At 41.7% G+C, this 21,591-nt stretch overlaps 1 protein-coding gene across 1 annotated transcript in view; it reads right to left on the bottom strand.

The window, feature by feature from the left end:
* LOC126481549 (trans-1,2-dihydrobenzene-1,2-diol dehydrogenase-like) overlaps positions 1–21,591 on the bottom strand; it is a 104,418-nt gene that overhangs the window by 47,091 nt on the left and 35,736 nt on the right. Inside the window, exon 3 of the mRNA XM_050105384.1 lies at positions 12,225–12,516. Within this exon, the coding sequence (XP_049961341.1) occupies positions 12,225–12,516 (292 nt within the window). The remainder of the gene's footprint in view (positions 1–12,224; positions 12,517–21,591) is intronic.

Here is a 21,591-nt window from a genome sequence, read left to right as displayed (position 1 = left end):
CCAGCACCTGTATACCCGCACGGTAAAATTCTGGACCAACCTGTTCGAGCCAATGTTTGGAAGCATGCACAAGGGAGTCATCATCTTCAAACCTTGTTCCATGAAGAGTGTCTTTCAGTTTCCCAAAGGGATGATAGTCACATGGACCCAGGTCAGGACTGTAAGGCGGGTGTTTCAGTGTTGTCCATCTGAGTTTTGTGATCGCTTTCATGTTTTTTTGACTGACATGTGGCCATGCATTGCCATGCACAGCAGAACATCCTGCTTTTGCCGATGTGATTGAACACGACTCATTCGAGCTTGAAGTTTTTTCAGTGTCGTCACATATGCATTAGAATTTATGGTGGTTCCACTTGGCATGATGTCCGCAAGTAAGAGTCCTTCGGAATCGAAAAACACCGTAGCCATTACTTTTCCAGCAGAAGGTGTGGTTATGAATTTTTTTTCTTGGGTGAATTTGCATGATGCCACTCCATTGATTGCCTCTTCGTCTCTGGTGAAAAATGATGGAGCCATATTTCATCACCTGTCACAATTCTTCCAAGAAATTCATCTCCACTATTCTTGTACTATTCCAAAAGTTTGCTGCATATCGGTTTTCTTGTTTTTTTGTGAGCCACTGTCAACATCCTGGGAATCCACTTGGCACAAACCTTTTTTAACGCCCACACTTTCAGTATTCTGCAAACACTTCCTTCCCCTATCCCAACGAAGTGTGACAATTCGTTCGCTGTGATGCATCTGTCAGCAGTCACCAATTTGTTAACTCTCTGCACATTGTCTGGAGGGTGTGGAGTACGAGGCCTGCTGCTGCGAGGACAATCCTCAATGTTGCCGTGTCCGCTTTCATCACGTAACCTGCTTGCCCGCCGACTAACTGTACTGCGATCGACAGCAGCATCTCCATACACCTTTTTCAACCTCTTGTGGATGTTTCCCACTCTCTCGTTTACACAGCACAGTAATTCTATGACAGCACGTTGCTTCTGACGAATGTCAAGTGTAGCAGCCATCTTGAAAACATGCTGTGACGGTGCCACTCATAGGAACAGATTGAACTAAGTTTGAAAACAAGTGGAAAGGATGTATCTACACACTTTCACGCATGCAGAATAAAAACTGTATTTTTACAAAAATAGTGTGCATTTCTTTTGGAGAGACCCTTGTATCACAAAAATCTCCTTCTTAAATTAAGAAAATTATACATTCTCTCACGAATAAAAGCTCATGTGGTTTTGATGGGGTTTCCAATAGAATACTAAAAATTTGTTCCTATGTAATAAGCAAAGTCTTACCTGAAACAAGTAACACATCACTAACTCAAAGCATTTTTGCAGAGACTGAAATATGCCATTATTAAACCCGTCTTTGAGCAAGGCGATAGGAGAGAGAGAGATATCAATAACTACCACCCTGTATCACTGCTGACATCTTTCTCCAAAATTTTTGAGGAGGTGATGTATTCTATAATAGTATCTCACCTTAGTAACAATAGTATCCTTAGCAAATTGCAGTTGTGGTTTCAAAAGGTTTGCTGTACTGAGAACGCCATGTAAATGTTCACTCACCACATTTTACAAGTATTAAATAATAAAATAGTGCCAGTTGCTATCTCCTGTGAGCTCTCTGAGGCAATCATGGCATTCTACTAGATTAACTGATGTTTTACGGAATAGATGGTATAACCAAGCAATGGATAATGTCGTATCAAACGAAAAGAATGCAGAAAGTTGTACTTAGTAATTCAAGCAATATAGTTCAGGGACATAATTCTCACTGGGAAGAATTCATGTATGGGATTCCCCAAGGTCCAATCTTAGGTCCACTACTGTTCCTCATATATGTAAAAGATAAGTAAGTTGACATATTTTGTGTATTTTCATTCAGTGTCATATGGAATAATGTTCTGGGGTAACTCATCTTCAAGAAAGTAAGTCTTCAGTGTACAAAAAGGTGTTCTAAGAATAATACACGGTGCTCACCCAAGATCATCTTATACACATCTGTTTAAGGTGATGGGCATTCTGACTACTGCTTCACAGCATATTTATTTCTTCATGAAGTTTGTTGTAAATAATCAACTACAGTTCAAAAGGAACAATGATATATACAATTACAGTATAAGGAGGGTGAATGACATTCGTAAGGTTGTCTTCAGCACAGAAAGGGGTGTACAGTGCAGCACAAAAAATTTTGATTACTTCCCCAGTGATATACAATGTCTGACAGACAGCAAACTAAAATTTGATAACAAACTGAGAAAGTATCTCCTTGACAACTCCTTCTATGCCATAGACGAATTTCTATTACTGTAATGTGTAAAAGGTGGTGGGTAGGAATAACTAGCTCACATCAGCATATCTTTTTTTCTTTTTGGGAAAAAAAGTAGAAATGTTCAGAATGAAACCATATGTACAAATTCATCTGCAATGTGAATGTACAATGAGTCAGTCCACATCATTATGATCTGTTGTGTGAAATGATCCATGGAACATGTAACTAACTAACTAACTGTGAATTCTCGGTTCATGAATGGCATCTGTTCCTCGCTCCTGTATCCTCTTAAGAACCACACACTGTGGAAGGAAGTCATAACAGTAAGATGTACAATATCGCTATGTCATAACATCAAATATTGCAGTACTCCTTACACCATCTGCTCTGTACGAAGACTCAATCAGAAGAATATCTGCTTTGGGTGATGCTTATCACAGATGAGAGAGAAGCAACTGCCCTCCGGAATTCTTCAGTAATCACACACGTGATTCACCGGTTTATTCCGCAGAGATGCTGGAGAGGATGCCATGATCGCTACCTGCATCAGCTTTTACTTCAATGAAGGGCTTCAGTAGTGAAGGATGGACTGGGCTGGCATGGGCACTGATGAAGTTGCAGTAGGAGTGCACTTAAAAGACTTAATGTAAAACACACTCAGAAATACAATTTTGCATAAATTCTGAAATATTGACAGACTGATTGGCCATCTTGTGCAGTACCAGAAATGAGTTCAGATGGCGTAGGGCTTTATAGACACTGTTGTGACTATCAATATTGGAACTGCCATACGATCAGAGATGCAAATGCTGTGCCAAACATAGTGGAAACCTTGGACAATGTCATTGTATGCCTATTGATTTGCAGAGTGGGTACCATTAGTTGTAAGTAATGCTGGAGGACAGATCTAACTACTATTACCTAGTACCATCCCATGCCACTCAGGTTGAAGAATACTCTGGCAAGATTCCGATGTCTAGTGGATGGGGTATTACATGGCCAAAAACCAAAACACTGTATGGTGTAATTAACAATATTGTCGTATTGTCTAAAGACATTCAGAAACATCTTGTATGGTTATGGGACATCTTTAATCAGTTGCGACCAGCACGACCAACACTTATTTCAGAAGGTTGTCATTTTGCATTGAAAGAAATTCGCTATTTGGACCTTGTTATCAGCCAGGATGGTGTGCAAACATATCCCTGGTTTACACAAGATGTGCAGGAATTCCCCACTACTACATGGGAAAAAGAACTACTTTTTCAGATTGACTTATCATTATAGGAAGTTTGTGTCTAAGTTCTGCAGTTGTAGCAAGGTACCTTGCACATCTGTTAAAAAGGTCATAAAAGTTTCAGTAGATTCCAGATTGTGAGTGTGCCTTCGAGAATTAGAAAGACCTGTTGCCTTGCTTATCGAGATTATCAAAAATGGTTTATACTAATCTCATGATGCCAGCAGCCATGCCTTAGGATGCATGTTCAGTCTGGAAATATAATATTATCAAATAAGGGGGAAAGGTCAGGGAAACAGAAAATTTAAAGAGAATTTTCCCACTAGATGGCACAGCACAAATCATAAAATAAATGGGTTCAGTTGCAAGTGAGTGATGGATTGCAATACACTGACTATGGTGCATGTGGCACATTAAACTAACCATACTGTACAAAGTGCATAATGGGCACTCAACATTCAACAGCTGTCGCACTATTAGTTAGGTAAGCTCATCCATTAAGGCAAGGTCATATCACAATGGACGGGAAAAATTGGCTTTTAATCATCCTGAGGTCACAAACTTCATAAAAAGCACAAATGAGATCAGCACAAGACATGTTCAATATGCTGCCCACTGTTTTCTGCCACAATTTGAAATCGAGAAACAGAATTTTCAATAACAGATCAGTGTGTCTCAGTGGTCACATTAAGAAAGTGTTGCCCAATGTATGTCTTCAATTCATCTACGTTTACAATTGGAGCACTGGACGCAACAGCTTTTCAACAACCTCACATCAGCAGTTACAGAGATTAAGGTCAGGGGATCTGGACAGCCACGCTGTATGGAAGTGATGGCTAATAAGTCTACCATTTCCAAAAAGTCTCTACAACAACTGGTTCGTTGGCTGTGCAATGTGTGGAGGATTGCCATCTCACATAGAAAAAAGATCCTATCCACCTATCCACACTGTTGAAGGTTTGGAATGATGTTGGTGTGCAAAAGACTCTCAAAGTGCTTGCCAGTGATGGTACAGGCAACAGGACCCATAGGTCCTGTCTCCTCAAAAAATACGTCCTCTATAATACACGATGCTATCTATCTGAATCACACAGCTGCCTTTCCAGAATGAAATGGTACCAGTTGATTTGCGAGTGGATTTTTCAGTGCTCAAGTTCTGCAATTCTATGTACTGACTTATCCTTGGAGATGCATGTGGACTTCTCCTGTCCACAGAATGCTCCAGACCATTCATTCATTGCCCACATCCATGCAAGCATGAAAAATGTTTGTCCTGCTGGCGGGGTCAGCATGAAGCAACTCCTGGACGCGGTAATTTTATATGAATAGCAATACAGGATAGAATTTTATGCACCATGCTCATAGGCATGTCCAACATTCAGGCAATTCCCCTTCTCTACATCTTTTTTCATATCCTTGAGTGTCTGTAACTCCTAAAAAGCCACTGGCGCACAGTCATTGTTCTTGTAAAACTGCGTTACTAGCAGTGAACGATCCTACATTGAGACAGTATTTCGGACTGAGGAACATGTCTTTTAGTTTGATTGTTCCACCACTTACAGTGCCATCTATTGGTAAAATTTTTGTTAAATGTTGTTTTGTTTCCATAATGTTTTCTCAAAATGTTCAATGTGTGTGACCATTCACACACCATGCCCGAGCGAGGATTTGAACCTCCGGTGGGAGGGGCCACGCACTCCGTGACATGGCACCTCTGACTGCGTGGCCACCCCACACAGCAATGTTTTCCCCTTCTTCGATAACATTCCTTTCAAGTTTGACACCATTGTAAGCAATGGTTCTTTTTTTGTTTTGAAACTGAAACCGATTAATTATAATTGCCCTGTACATGAGCAGAGTACCCAAAAGTCTATACTTCGTGGCAGCTAAAGAAAATGGGGGGAAAAAAAAAAAAAATTTACTCGACTATAGAGAAGGAGATGCTCTGCCTGATTCATGATATCACATGCTGCCTATATGGTAGTTGTCTCAAAGTCATACTAGATACACAGAGTAAAAATGATTGATGGGTCTCAGGAATCTGACTAGCTGCCTAACACAATATGTTTCATGGCTTAATAAATTTGATACTGAAGTAGTATTCCACTCATGGAAAACACATGACAATGTCGACAGATTAAGTTGTAAGGCACTCATGCTGGAATATGTTGGTATTTCTGCAGATGAGCCATGGACAGCTCAGACTACTGACAAAGAATGTCTACAATTTACAGTGCAATCCCAGTTCTGTGCTGATGATGAAGTGTTGTAGAAACAAAGTGCTGGTGGATTACAGTTGTGTTGAGAGTTTAGTGACAAAGTGATGAAGCAGGCCAATGACTTCATTTTAACAGGGCATTGGGGTTGCCATACTAATGAGTGACGTGTTGCAGAAAATTACTGCTGGTAAACACAAAAGATAGACGTAGAACAATATGTGGAAAACTGCACACTCTGTACGCAGAGGGCTGAGCTAAGTCATAAATAAATTGTCTTACAGAGGTTGCCTGAGACCAAAAGACCATTCCAGATGAATATTTTGCCCACAAAGGACAGCACCATAACAGCTGCTTATTTATTTTGCCACATAAAACCAAATAATTGGCTGACAGAGAACTGTTTTATTTACATATCATTCCAGATGTTTGGTATGTGCACAGAGACAGGTGAGGATCGAGGTGTCTTAACTTTTTACATTATTTAGCCACGACCACAGCAGGCGAAGACAGTAGCTCAAGCAATGATGAACCACTGGATTTTAAAGTTTGGGACATTGGAGACTGTTATAAATAATCATAGTAAACACATTGTGTCAGAGTTAAACAAACAGTTGCGGATACTTTTATGAATCTGTATGTTACAGATGAAAACATTACACCCACAGTCCAACAGGACAAGCGTGTAGAACCATAGACGTAAAGGTTGAATTGTTATATGAATAGTCATCATAGTGACTGGGACGCTCTACTGCCATATGTAGTAACAGTTTATAACTCAAAGGTGCACACCAAAGTACTGGACAATAACTGCATGAGATTGTTTTGAACTATGTGAACTACCCCTGGGAAATATGTACCAGCAGTGCATAATTTTGCTGAGTGTTTGAAGGGCATTTGCGCCAGGTTAAAAGCATGGATACAAAAGACTTGGAGTTGCAGGAAAGGGCACTAAAAGAGAAGCCCAAGCTGCCCAAGTACCATGTTGGACAATGGTTAATGTTGACCAATCACTATCTTCTGAAATGAAAGACAAAGAAATGTATTATGTGATACCAAGGGACCTTACCAGGTAACTGATATGGCACCTCTGGCCAATGTAAATTTACAACTGCAGATTCATATATCAGTGATATTCATGAGATGTGTCTCACTATCTGAGGGTGCTCCAGAAACCCTGCCTCAATTACCAGTGGCTTCCTCCTAAGGTGGGAGGGAGATAGGCATGAAGAAAGGTAGAATCTGACAAGAGGAATGAGTTATCTGTATGCCCTAAGTTCACAATGTGGCCTACGAAGTTAACTGACAATTTCCTCTCCCTCAATAGGTATCTCAATTTTACCTCCTCTTTTTATAACTGGGAACATTTGTGTGTGTGTGTGTGTGATGGGTCGTGTACATCAACAGGAACTGCAATTAAAATCATAAAATGTGCTACATTTATTCAAGACTTACAAATGAGCATGAAGGAAGCATTTTACTGTATTTAAGTATGGGTTTAGGCAATATGATTATTATTTGGTAAAGTGTGTACCTGTCAAAGTAATAGTGAGGTGCCGTAGTACAAACTGGTAACAGACAGCAGGTTGCCACCGAGTGCAAATGGGTGTGTTAATGTATGCCAGTGTTGGGCATCTAACTTCAAGGCTACAGATCCTGTTCTCAAAAATGATGATGAAGTCTGAACAGCAGAGGGAGAGCGATGTATAACTGGTCACACTCAACAGTTACTATCTGCTTCGGAACAGCTGCAGTGTCGGGCAGAGAGGGTCACAGATGCCCTACAATGCTGGTACATACAGTTCCAGGGTAATGTGAGCTCAACGTATCCTGCTTGGAGAAACCTGCATATGAATGTCCCTGGTAACTGATTACAGGCCGAAATGAATGTTTGCAAAGTGTAGAGTCACACTGGCTCTTTTCAGTAGCAGACCCGGTAGTTGCCATTTGCACAGGCTGTGACCAGGGCTGCTTAAGTAATTCATGACAATTATAGCTCCACAGCTAGGATCTGCTAAGAAATGGCACCCATTGTGACACCTCTGGTTCATCCTTCTGGCTGCCTGCTACCATTACATCATGAAACACCACATATACCTTACTCTCCCTGCCCAACCTTCCATATGAAATTCTACGTAGAGAAAATGTGAGTTACCTGATGCTACCACAGATTCGACCCTTCTCGCACCTGAAGAGTGAATGATAGCTGCTCATAATTGTCAGACTTCTACTGGGCTACTGTTTGGGCATTTACAACAGTGTTAAGGAATATAACAGGTACTCCGTGTGAAGGATTTCAGTCACACCCACAATTTTACTAGTGACGGTCACTGCTTATTATTATCTGAGGCACATAACTGCACAGATCTTGCCCCCACCAACCTTCTACCTGCATGCTTTATAGTAAAAGTGTTGGCATCCATAAGAAAGATGCTTAGCTGTTAAGGTATCATAGAAGAACTACAGGTACTGTGAGCCACAGACTAACTGAATGTGCCCGCAATGAACTTTGGAAAATTAACTAGATCCAGATACACAAACAGCGAGTGAGTTTGGAGAGCCAAATTCTTTGAAGAGGAAAAGAGTGTAATGGCACAGGCTTAGCCAAGAGGACTCAATGCAGTAATATGATATTTGCTAGTGCAGCATTACACCACAGCATCCGCTGGGTGCTGCCACCCACCTGCTGATCAGTGCCTGGTTAGTTATCGAGACCGGGCATGCTTCCACAAGCAGAATATGTGACATATGAGAGAGGAGCACCACAACAAACCCAATTAAGTGCATATAAGTACTGGCTTTCTGGACAGGTTGATCACCAAATCAACAAATTGGCCAGTCAGTGTCCGTTGCAGTGTCAGCTTCTGTTGTGAGGTTGTTACTGATCCAATGTTACTTTGACAGAACTGTCTGCCAGGGGATCCAGCTGCAACACTGATGGGCCCAAGGTCAAACTGATGCCCTCCTGGGCACCGAACCACTGGGCATACTGCCTTATATGCCCGACTGGGTTACACTCCCTGGACGCCTACACTCCTCTCATCTGCCACGGCTCAGGCAGGCTACCAGTCTGACATGCACTCAACCTGGTCGTGCCAGTCTGCCGCATCAGCTTCCAAAGTACACTCCTGGAAATGGAAAAAAGAACACATTGACACCGGTGTGTCAGACCCACCATACTTGCTCCGGACACTGCGAGAGGGCTGTACAAGCATTGATCACACGCACGGCACAGCGGACACACCAGGAACCGCGGTGTTGGCCGTCGAATGGCGCTAGCTGCGCAGCATTTGTGCACCGCCGCCGTCAGTGTCAGCCAGTTTGCCGTGGCATACGGAGCTCCATCGCAGTCTTTAACACTGGTAGCATGCCGCGACAGTGTGGACGTGAACCGTATGTGCAGTTGGCGGACTTCGAGCGAGGGCGTATAGTGGGCATGCGGGAGGCCGGGTGGACGTACTGCCGAATTGCTCAACACGTGGGGCGTGAGGTCTCCACAGTACATCGATGTTGTCGCCAGTGGTCGGCGGAAGGTGCACGTGCCCGTCGACCTGGGACCGGACCGCAGCGACGCACGGATGCACGCCAAGACCGTAGGATCCTACGCAGTGCCGTAGGGGACCGCACCGCCACTTCCCAGCAAATTAGGGACACTGTTGCTCCTGGGGTATCGGCGAGGACCATTCGCAACCGTCTCCATGAAGCTGGGCTACGGTCCCGCACACCGTTAGGCCGTCTTCCGCTCACGCCCCAACATCGTGCAGCCTGCCTCCAGTGGTGTCGTGACAGGCGTGAATGGAGGGACGAATGGAGACGTGTCGTCTTCAGCGATGAGAGTCGCTTCTGCCTTGGTGCCAATGATGGTCGTATGCGTGTTTGGCGCCGTGCAGGTGAGCGCCACAATCAGGACTGCATACGACCGAGGCACACAGGGCCAACACCCGGCATCATGGTGTGGGGAGCGATCTCCTACACTGGCCGTACACCACTGGTGATCGTCGAGGGGACACTGAATAGTGCACGGTACATCCAAACCGTCATCGAACCCATTGTTCTACCATTCCTAGACCGACAAGGGAACTTGCTGCTGTTCCAACAGGACAATGCACGTCCGCATGTATCCCGTGCCACCCAACGTGCTCTAGAAGGTGTAAGTCACTACCCTGGCCAGCAAGATCTCCGGATCTGTCCCCCATTGAGCATGTTTGGGACTGGATGAAGCGTCGTCTCACGCGGTCTGCACGTCCAGCACGAACGCTGGTCCAACTGAGGCGCCAGGTGGAAATGGTATGGCAAGTCGTTCCACAGGACTACATCCAGCATCTCTACGATCGTCTCCATGGGAGAATAGCAGCCTGCATTGCTGCGAAAGGTGGATATACACTGTAATAGTGCCGACATTGTACATGCTCTGTTGCCTGTGTCTATGTGCCTGTGGTTCTGTCAGTGTGATCATGTGATGTATCTGACCCCAGGAATGTGTCAATAAAGTTTCCCCTTCCTGGGACAATGAATTCACGGTGTTCTTATTTCAATTTCCAGGAGTGTAGCTTGGCCTCAGATGCGAATGTTTACTGCACGAGGTTGAGCCGTGCCTCATCTGCACTGGCCAATGCAACTGCAGACATCTTCATGACATTTTGTTGTCTTCACCCACCTTCCAATGCCTGCTAATTGTTACTAATACAAACTGTCAGAAAGTAAAAAAGACATTCCACTCTCATCAAGATAATCCTCAATAATTCCTATAGTGAATATCACCCACTGTATATACTGACTTTGCAAAGTAAAATTCTTTGAATAATTTATGAGTAAAAATTTGACTGCAGTCTCCAAAATTATAGGTGTGTACCATTACATTTGGTGTTTCAAATACTGCTCTGTTGAGGTGCCAAAATAATATGTTACTAACTACCGAGTTGTTATGTTTTTGTTTAAAGTCATTAGAAAGCCTCCTAAGGGTAAATGATAGGGTGTCATGAGAAATACACTCTTGGCAAAGGGTAAAGATAACAAATTGACACAATTCATTTATTCATGTTATCAAAGAAAATTCAGTCAAGATTGCTAATAAATTAGGAAACAGAATTTCTGCACAGTATTCATATTCAGAAGGCAAAATGTTTAGTACTGCCAATAGAAATGTATAAAAATAAAACTGATGACACTAGCAGAAATAGCTTCCAGAACTATGAGTTTCTTCCTCAGTCTTCCTCAGGGTTTAGGCTACCTCCATACCAAAATACCATCAGGATTGGTTCAGCAGAGAGTCATGAAAACGTAACAGAGTGATTTACTTTCACAATTACTAATACTGGTATTAGTATAGACATATTAATTAAACCACTGAGAAGTGAATAAGCATTGTATTGATTACAGTGAATCATATCCTGTAGAACATACCAACCAATAACAGCATTTTCACACATATAATTAAGTTCAAAAGTGAGAGAGCAAATAGCTTCTTCAAAAAGTAAACATTTTCCCTTAATTTACATAATATTCTTCAAATGAATAAATATCTTGTACAACACACTTTGTAAAATAGCCTATCTCCTTCATCAGAGTTCAAGCTATTTCACACCAAATTACATGGATATCGGTTCAGTGGTTTAGTTGTGAAAATGTTACAGAGAGAGTTACTTTCACATTTATAAGTAATGCGCAAGTATGGATTTGCTTGGATTAAACATATTGAGGATCGTACAAGAATTGTATTCTGGCTATTAGCCACAGCTGTGCCCGGAATCAGTAAAATGAAATGAAATGTTCATAGGGCTTTACTGCCCAGGAGACCCCAACTGGGATGTTCAAAAGCTTGGCACAAGTCTTTTGACGCCACTTCAGCGACTTGCATGTCAATGATGGTAAAATGACGATGAGGACAATGTACACTACCAGCGAAAAAAAAAAACACCAACCTGGCTGGGCACAGAACCCTAGAACCCATGATCATGATGCCTCAGTGCTAACCACATAACCACAAGGTGTTCATGCAAATTCAAACAGAGGCACATGACCCCCAGTGGCAAAAATGTGATGGGTTTGTGACTGATGTTAGTGTGGATTAAACAAGTGGAATTGTATAAACATTGTATTCATTAAGTTGAACTGTATTATGTAGAACATATCAAACAATACAAAGATTTTCACAAATATGAAGTTCAAAAATCAAAGAGTAAATAACTTTTTAAAGAGTAATTGTTGTTCCATATTGCATGTTATATTCTTCAAATCAATAACTATATTGTATTAGATACTTTCTAAAATAGCCTATGTTCTTCCTCAGCATTCAAACTGCCTCCATACCAAATTTTATGAAAATTGGTTCAGTGGAATGGTCATGAGAGCATAACACATAGGGTTACTTTTGCATTTACAATATTAGTATGGATTAAAAAATGAATCATATTATATTCTTACGAAAGAAAACTGCTTTTTTTCATTTAGTAATATTGCTTCAAGAGAGGTAAGAACAAAAACATAATACATCTTACCTCATGCGGTCCACACTTTCTATTGGAAAGCCAAAATTAACAATAACCTGGACGATTTCACCCAGATTTCCTGCTTCCATTTCCCTTCTCAGCATGTCATATGCAGGAAAACAACGAGACCAAATTGCTTCCATCAAAAACAATCCTTTCTCCCTCGCTAATGAAATCAGTTCAGTTGTTTCTTTCAAATTCATAGTCAATGGCTTTTCACAGAGTATAGGCTTCCCATTATTCAACATCATCTTTCCAATAGGAAGATGCTGCGGATGGACAGCTCCAATGTATACAACATCTGCAAAAATATGATAATTGCTTAAAAACAATCAAAAACACAATTAATTTTATGATAAAGCAATAGTGATGTGTTAAACTTCTGTGCCGGACTGGCACTTCAATCTCTCACTTGCCTTTCCAAGCAGTGTACGAGGGTTGGAACTTAAATAGTGGCAACTACTTATTCACAATTGAAACAAAAGAGTTAGAGTTACATGTTTGCACCTGTTACTGTCCTTCAAAGTAATCACCAGTGTTGGGTAGAACCCGTTGCCAACAATGTGGAAGGCGTAGTATACCATTAGCAGAGCCTGTTCTGTTGACGGTGTGAATGGAGCGGTCTACTGCCTGTCGAATCTCTGAAACAGTTCTGAAGTGAGTGCCATCAAATGGTTCCTTCATCTTCGGAATCAAATCAAAGTCACAAGGACTTAAGTCTGGGAATATGGTGGATGGTACAGTACTTCCCAGGCCCATCGACTGAACAGAGCAGCCACAGCTTGCGCTGTATGCGCCCACACGTAGTCATGCAAAATGATGGGTGGGTTGTGCAGAAAGTGTTGCAGCTTCTTTCGCAAAGCTGGTACCAGGGGATGCTCCAAAAATGAACAGTAATACTGTGCACTGACGGTCTGCCGCAGAGGAATGTAATGCATTAGGATAACATCATCACAGTCGTACACGAGAATCACCATAACTTTAGACTGTGCCATTCATACCATCAACAGAACAGGCTCTGCTAACGGTGTACTATGCCTACCACATCACTGGCAATGGGTTCTACACAATGCTGGTGACTACTTTGAAGGACAGTAACAGGTGTAAACTTGTAAAACTTTTGTATCGGTTGTGAATAAATAGCTGCCACTATTTAAGTTCCAACCCTCATATTTACATTTTAGGTATCTAAACAACTTCAGACAGTTAAACTATCTACCACTTTCACATCAGGTAAGCATGGAATTGAAAGACAAAGGTATTGGCAAACTAAATCTATGAAATATTTCAGACAACATAACTGGGCAATTTGTGGTTCAATCGCTGAATCAATTTTTGTGTTTCCTCTAGAATTTCTATATAAGTGACAGAAAAAGAGAAAACCATATGAAGGACAAGGGATAAGAAGGGCAAAAAGTACAGGGTTATTACAAATGATTGAAGCGATTTCACAGCTCTACAATACCTTTATTATTTGAGATATTTTCACAATGCTTTGCACACACATACAAAAACTCAAAAAGTTTTTTTAGGCATTCACAAATGTTCGATATGTGCCCCTTTAGTGATTCGGCATACATCAAGCCGATAATCAAGTTCCTCCCACACTCGGCGCAGCATGTCCCCATCAATGAGTTCGAAAGCATCGTTGATGCGAGGTCGCAGTTCTGGCACGTTTCTTGGTAGAGGCGGTTTAAACACTGAATCTTTCACATAACCCCACAGAAAGAAATTGCATGGGGTTAAGTCGGGAGAGTGTGGAGGCCATGACATGAATTGCTGATCATGATCTCCACCACAACTGATTCATCGGTTTTCCAATCTCCTGTTTAAGAAATGCCGAACATCATGATGGAAGTGCGGTGAAGCACCATCCTGTTGAAAGATGAAGTCGGCGCTGTCGGTCTCTAGTCGTGGCATGAGCCAATTTTCCAGCCTGTCCAGATACACGTGTCCTGCAACGTTTTTTTCGCAGAAGAAAAAGGGGCCGTAAACTTTAAACCGTGAGATTGCACAAAACACGTTAACTTTTGGTGAATTGCGAATTTGCTGCATGAATGCGTGAGGATTCTCTACCGCCCAGATTCGCACATTGTGTCTGTTCACTTCACCATTAAGAAAAAATGTTGCTTCATCACTGAAAACAAGTTTTGCACTGAACGCATCCCCTTCCATGAGCTGTTGCAACCGCGCCGAAAATTCAAAGCGTTTGACTTTGTCATCGGGTGTCAGGGCTTGTAGAAATTGTAAACGGTAAGGCTTCTGCTTTAGCCTTTTCCGTAAGATTTTCCAAACCGTCGGCTGTGGTACGTTTAGCTCCCTGCTTGCTTTATTCGTCGACTTCCGCGGGCTACGCGTGAAACTTGCCCGCACGCGTTCAACCGTTTCTTCACTCACTGCAGGCCGACCCGTTGATTTCCCCTTACAGAGGCATCCAGAAGCTTTAAACTGCGCATACCATCGCCGAATGGAGTTAGCAGTTGGTGGATCTTTGTTGAACTTCGTCCTGAAGTGTCGTTGCACTGTTATGACTGACTGATGTGAGTGCATTTCAAGCTCGACATATGCTTTCTCGGCTCCTGTCGCCATTTTGTCTCACTGTGCTCTCGAGCGCTCTGGCGGCAGAAACCTGAAGTGCGGCTTCAGCCGAACAAAACTTTATGAGTTTTTCTACGTGTCTGCAGTGTGTCGTGACCATATGTCAATGAATGGAGCTACAGTGAATTTATGAAATTGCTTCAATCATTTGTAATAGCCCTGTATAGTGATTAAATGGGATGAGGTCTCAGATAATTATGATTATAATGTTGGTGAGTATAATGACATTGATTATGATAAAGAAACAATATTTAGGTTAACAAAGGGCATGCAGAGAGATAGTATACATGGTCAAGAGAAAACAGAAGAAGAATCGAAGTGGAAGAATACTGAGAATGAAAATGTACAAAATAAGAGAGAAAAAAGGGAAGCAAAGGAGAAGACTGACTATAATTAATCTCAAAAAGGTTTAGGAAACCAGTAAATTTTACCAAAGGGTTCTATGTTGCCTTAATGGAAATATAGTCGAGTATACTAACTTCAATTCTTATAAGTAACTTTCTAGCTCAGCAGATTACAAATAGTCAGCTGGCTTAGTTCAATGTTATTTGTTCACTGGCCTGTAATACACAGCACCAACAACAAAGCAGTCCCACCGTGAATGCTGCTCTCGAACACGGGATGAGTTGGTTGACATTCGTAAGCAGATGGGAATCACTATGACTACTGTCAAATGATTGCCAACTGCTGTGAATCAGTGTGTTAGAAGAGCTCCCAAGAGTCGTGTACCTGTGATAGCGGTATCTTTGTACTATTGTCTCCTGTGGATTCTGTCTCCTCTCGAGGAAGAACAGGATCTGTCATTAGTTGTCCACTTGACTGCGAGTAGCATATTGATGGTAGATGTAGGCATCCTGTACAAGGCAGACAGGGACCAGGGAGAACTCAGGGTATTATACCAATCCCCCTAACAAACAAGTTCAAGGTGCTGTACTTCATTGAAACTAAACCAGTGGGACTCACTTCACCTGTTTTAGGGAAATCTGTTTAGTCTAGTGTCAAGAGGATGCAAATGCAAAAGGGTAGGGGTCTATTAATCGTCAGAAGTTCACATGTACAGCAAATAATGGTAAGAAGGGACAGAAAAGAACATCAGATGCACTCAGTGTATATGCCTGGAGGCCTCATTCAACATGTTGAAGACACTACTGAAGATCCAATGAAGGAACAGGGTGCAACCAAACTGCAGATCGTGACACACATTGGAACAAACAATGTCTGCCGTATGGGCTCCGAGGTCATTCCAGTGACTGGCAAAGAAGGGTGAGAAGACCAGCCTTATGCACAGAGTTCCCACAAAGCACACAATTTGCAGCACTGTCCCCAGAACTGATCTTGGCCCCTGGTTCTTAGTCAAGGGGAAGGAATGAAACACAGAATTTGAAGGTTCTGTGAAAAGTTACGCTGTGACTTCCTGGATTTGCACCATAGGGTTGAGATTTGTAGGGTCCTGCAATTCGGTCAGGTGTGCACTACACATCAGAGGCTGCTACCCAGGTACCTTACAATGTTTGTGGGGTGCACACAAGGGCTTTTTAGATTAAGTGGCTCTCCACCCAGTCCCTCTAAAGACAGTTGTATGAGACCCACAAGTATAAGTGTAAGACCAAAAAGAATGCTGCCCACATGCACAACAAAATGTCAGAGTTTGAAGTCCTCCTGAAAATCAATGAAGCTCATATAATACTAGGCACAGAAAGCTGGTTGAAACCTGAAATTGATAGCAGTGAGACTGCTGGGAAAAAGTTTAAGCGTATATTGAAATGGGAGGATATTGGGAAATGGGAGTGAGTATTTGTTGCAGTAGACGAGAAACTCAAATACACAGAAATAGAAATTGAAGCTGCATGCAAGACTGAGCAAATCTCAGTATCAGGGGTGGGCATTAAATGCTAACTGGATCCTTCTATTGCCCACCAGACTCGTTTACTAATGTAACCAAAAAATTTAGAGAAAACCTCAGTTTGCTTGTATGCAAGTTCCCAACTAACAGTGTATCATCATTGGAGACTTCAATTATTCAACAATCAATTGGAAAAATTACAGTTTTGTTAGTGTTGGGTGGAATAAGACATCCTGTAAAACATTGCTAAATGCCTTCTCTGAAAACTATCTACAGGGTGAAAAGTATTTAAACTGACAAACTCTGGGAGGTTGTAGGGGACATCAAAACAAATATTTTTCCCTAATGTCATTTTTTCCTATGAGGATCATTTAAACTGGTGGAGGCTGTATTACACTCTTCAGTTGCTAGAGGCTGTATTACGATCTTCAGTTGTTACAGGGCGTATTAACGCTCTTCAGTTGTAGGCAACTGCTGTCCACCAGTGTAGTAGTACATTGTCTCTGTTTACTAATGGAACGATACACCTGGAGTGAGTACACTGATATGGTTGGTGCGTACTACGTAGTGCACCACAACGGACGAGCTGCACAGCGGGTTTATCAACAACAATATCCTAATCGCCGTATCCCGCATCATACGACCTTTGCTGCTGTGTACCAACATCTGCGTAAGACCGGATCATTTAGCAGATTAACTGGACAGGGACGCCTTCGCACGGCAACAACGCTGCAAGTTGAGGAAGCTGTCTTGCAGCATGTGGAGCGGGATTCTTCAATCAGCATTCGTGCAATTGCACGTAACATGGGGACGAATCAGACGAATGTAAGAACGGTCCTTCGAGGGCAATTGTTACGTCCATTTCACTTACAGCATGTCCACAACCTTGAACCAGTTGATTATCCACCCAGAGCACACTTTTCACAGTAGTACCTGGAACAGTGTGAAATGCATCCTACATTTTCACCCTCTGTGTTGTTTACTGACGAAGCAACGTTCATGCGTGACTGAGTCTTCAACATGCACAATTCACATGTTTGGAGTGAGGATAACCCACGTCACAGTTACTAGCGCTCAACAAGTGCAGTTCTTCTTTAATGTGTGGGTCGGTGTTGTTGGGGACTGTTTAATTGGGCCGTATCTGCTACCTAGTTATTGTCTCTTGGTCATAAAAAAATGGAAAAGTGTTTGTTGGTTTAATTAATTTGTCACCGGAGAAATCTTCCTCTACTGGTTTAAATACTCATCATAGGAAAAAAATGACTTTAGGGAAAAATATTTGTTTTGATGTCGCCTACAATCTCCTAGAGTTTGTCAGTTTAAATACTTTTCACCCTGTAGAACAGACAGTTTGCAACATAAGTCATGATGGAAATATACTGTATCTAACAGCGAGAAATAGACCTGACCTCTCTGAGGGTGTCCACTTCAAAACTGGTATCAGTGACCCTGATGTGGTTGTGGCAACAATGATTACCAAAGTACAAAGGACAACTCAAACAAGTGAAAAGGTATGTGCGTTCAGTATAGCAGATTAAAAACCAGTAGCGTCATATCTGGATGAGGAACTATGAACCTTCAGCACAGGGCAGGGGCATATAGAGGAACTATAGCTCAAGTTTAAAACAGTTGACCATGCACTGGATATAAGGCAGTCAGGTTGATGCAGTATTTCTTGATTTCTGAAAAGCATTTGACTCAGTACCATATCCACGCTTGTTATCAAAAGTAAAATTGTACAAGGTATCAAGTGGACTTTGTGACTGGATTGAGGATTTTTTTGGTAGGGAGCATGCAGCAAGCTATCTTGGATGGAGAGTCATCAACAGATGTTGAAGTAACTTGGGTGTGCCCAAGGGAAATGAGTTGGGATCCTTACTGTTCGTAATGTATATTAATCACCTCGCAGACAATATTAATAGTAACCTCAGAATTTTTGCAAATGATGCAGTTATCTGTAACGAAGTACTGTCTGAAAGAGGCTGCATAAATATTCAGCCAGCTCTCGATAAGATTTCAAAGTGTTTCAAAGATTGGTAATTTACTTTAAATTTTCATAAATGTAAAATTCTGCACTTCACAAACCAAAAAAATGTAATACCCTACGACTATAATATCAATGAACCACAGCCAGAATCAGTCAACTCAAACAATTACCTGGGTGCTACAATTTGTAGGGATATGAAATGGAATGAGCACACAGACTTAGTCATGGGTAAAGCAGTTTTTCAGAATTCGGTTTACTGGCAGAATAATGGGGAAATGTAATTAGTCTACAAAGGAGATTGCAAACAAATCACATTTGCGACCAGTTCTAGAATATTGCTGAAATGTGTGGGACCCGTACCAAAAGGCACTAAACCATAATACTGAACGTATACAGAGAAGGGCAGCATGAATGGTCACAGGTAGGTTTGACCCATGGGAGAGTGTCACAGAGATGCTGAAGAAATGAACTGGCAGACCCTTGAAGACAGATGTTAATCACCCTGGGGAAGCCTATTTACAAAGTTTCAAAAACCAGCTTTAATTGATGACTCTATGAATATATTACAACCCTGTACATATTGCTTCCGTAGTGATTGTGTGGACAGGATTAGATTAATTACAACATGCACTGAGGCATTTAAATAATCACTCTTCCTGTGCCCCATAAATGAATGGTAGGGGAGAAAACCCTAGTAACTGCTACAATGGGACATACCCTCTGCCACGTACTTAACAGTGGTTTTCTGAGTACTAATGTAGATGTAGAGAGAATGGGAAAAATCAGAACAACCAAAAGAATTTCAAGAAGAAAAAAATCAGAGAGTACCTGTTAACTGAATTAAAATGTCAAATTGTTCATAAGCATGGATGGAAGTACTCAACTGCACACAGTAGATACATTTTTTTTATATGTGGCTCTGAATAGCGTTGGTACCAAAATGAAAGAAAACTTTGGATTAAGCAAGAAATGCATTTGTTAATGTCTCTCTCACTGATTTGCATACTGAACATGACTTCACATTTTTTATACAATCAGTCAGCATTCTCTCCCAACATTCTCACAGATTATTTTAGGATTTGGTATCCCATCAAGAGCCCATTATAGATCGAAAACAAAATCAGATTACATTTGGACAGGGCCACGAAGTAATCACGACCTTTTTAAAGAACTGTCCAAAGTACCTGCCAAAGCTGATTCAGCCTAACTCAGTATGGCAGGCTTGGGATTTGAACCCAGCTTCTTCTCAATACAAGTCCTGAACCTAGCCTGATGTTCTATTTGAGATGGAATCAGACTTCTAGGTATCCTGCCACTCATGCAAGAACATCTGAATCAAAACTAACAAACAAATAACTTTAAAAACACCACTGTATAGCCAGCATTCCACAGTGAGTTTCTGCTCCAGGAGAATTTCAGTCAATTTTCAAGAACAAATTGGATTACTAGGTGTAAAAAGAAGAGACAGAAAAATAGTGATAAATCATAAAAATGCACTAACTTCAAACCGCCCCTTGTTAGTATTGCATTAACAATTGAAGTCTGTCAAACTCAAAAGTGTTAATATCCAACTGATAGTAAAAGGGGTTCCTTATTTCCCAGGGCCTATCTGTCACACAACAAGCAAAAGAATGTCCAGAAGGTAAAGGCAGACAACACCTGTTAACTGAATTGAAATGTCAAATTGTTCATAAGCATGGATGGAAGTACTCAACTGCACCTTGTAGATATATTCTTTATATGTGGCTCTGTATTGTTTTGGTACACTGATGAGCCAAAATATTGTGACCACCTGCTCAATAACATGTTGGCCCATCTTTGTAACACAATACATCACCAACTCTGCGTATCATGGATTCAACAGTTTGTTGGTAGGTTTGTGGAGGTATGTTGCACCAGATGTCCATTCACAAGTATGTAATTTCCTTAAACACCAGTCCGCTGATTTGTGTATGCAGTGATGGCACTTGATAGCGACCAAAATGGGTTACTTGATTAAAATCAAGTGAATTTTGTGGCCAAGACATCAATGTGAGTACACTATAATGCTCCTCAAACCACAGCAGCACGATGCTGGCTTTGAAACACAGAGAACTATCCTGCTGGTAGATGACATCACTGGCAGGGAAGACATCAAGCATGAAGGAGTACAAGTGCTCCACAGTGACCAACGTGTCTTTGATTACTACCAGAGGTCCCACACGAGTGCACAGAATGTCTCCCACAGCATAATACTGCTCTCACCAGCCTGCATCCTTGGCATGGTGCATATTTCGAACTGCTGTTTGCATGGATGAGGGCGTTTGCAAAAATGACTATCAACTTGGTGTAGCAAAACGTGATTCATTTGGCGAGGCGACACATTTCCATTGATCTGTGGCCTAAATCCGATGATCCCATGGTCACTAGAATTGTAACTGACAATATTGTTGGGCAAATAACTGAACACATACGGTTGACTGTTGTGGAGCCCCATGTTTGACAATGTACAATGAATGGTGTGCTCTGAAACTACTCGTGTGTGCAGCAGCATTGTGCCTTTTGGCAGAGATGCTACAGATTGGCACCTATCCTACTTTACACAGCAGGCAAGCCTCCAAATCCCATGTTCTGTGAACAGTTGTGGGCATCTAACTACTTATCACCCATTGAGAGTTTCACTGTCGTTCTACCATTTTCTACAGGTGCTCGCATATGTACATTTGACCAGCTATCCCTTTTTCGAGATATTTGTTCACAGGCTCTGTGTAATATTAACATCACCCGTATCACAGATGCTTATTTCAGTACTTTTCCCCATTTGCTGCCCTTGTTATCGCTTTAATAATTCTTCCACATCCGTCTTTGATCCACTTATATACAAAGGGTGTTCAAAATGTTTTGCATGGTCATCTCTAATTTTTTTATTTTTTTGCAGGAGGAGAATGAATTTTTTTTTTTTTTTTTTC

Source organism: Schistocerca serialis, chromosome 5 (assembly GCF_023864345.2).
Source record: "Schistocerca serialis cubense isolate TAMUIC-IGC-003099 chromosome 5, iqSchSeri2.2, whole genome shotgun sequence".
NCBI classification, from domain to species: Eukaryota; Metazoa; Arthropoda; class Insecta; order Orthoptera; family Acrididae; genus Schistocerca; species Schistocerca serialis.
The sequence above is the reverse complement of the archived record's forward strand: the minus strand, read 5'-3'. Positions and strand labels throughout refer to the sequence as shown.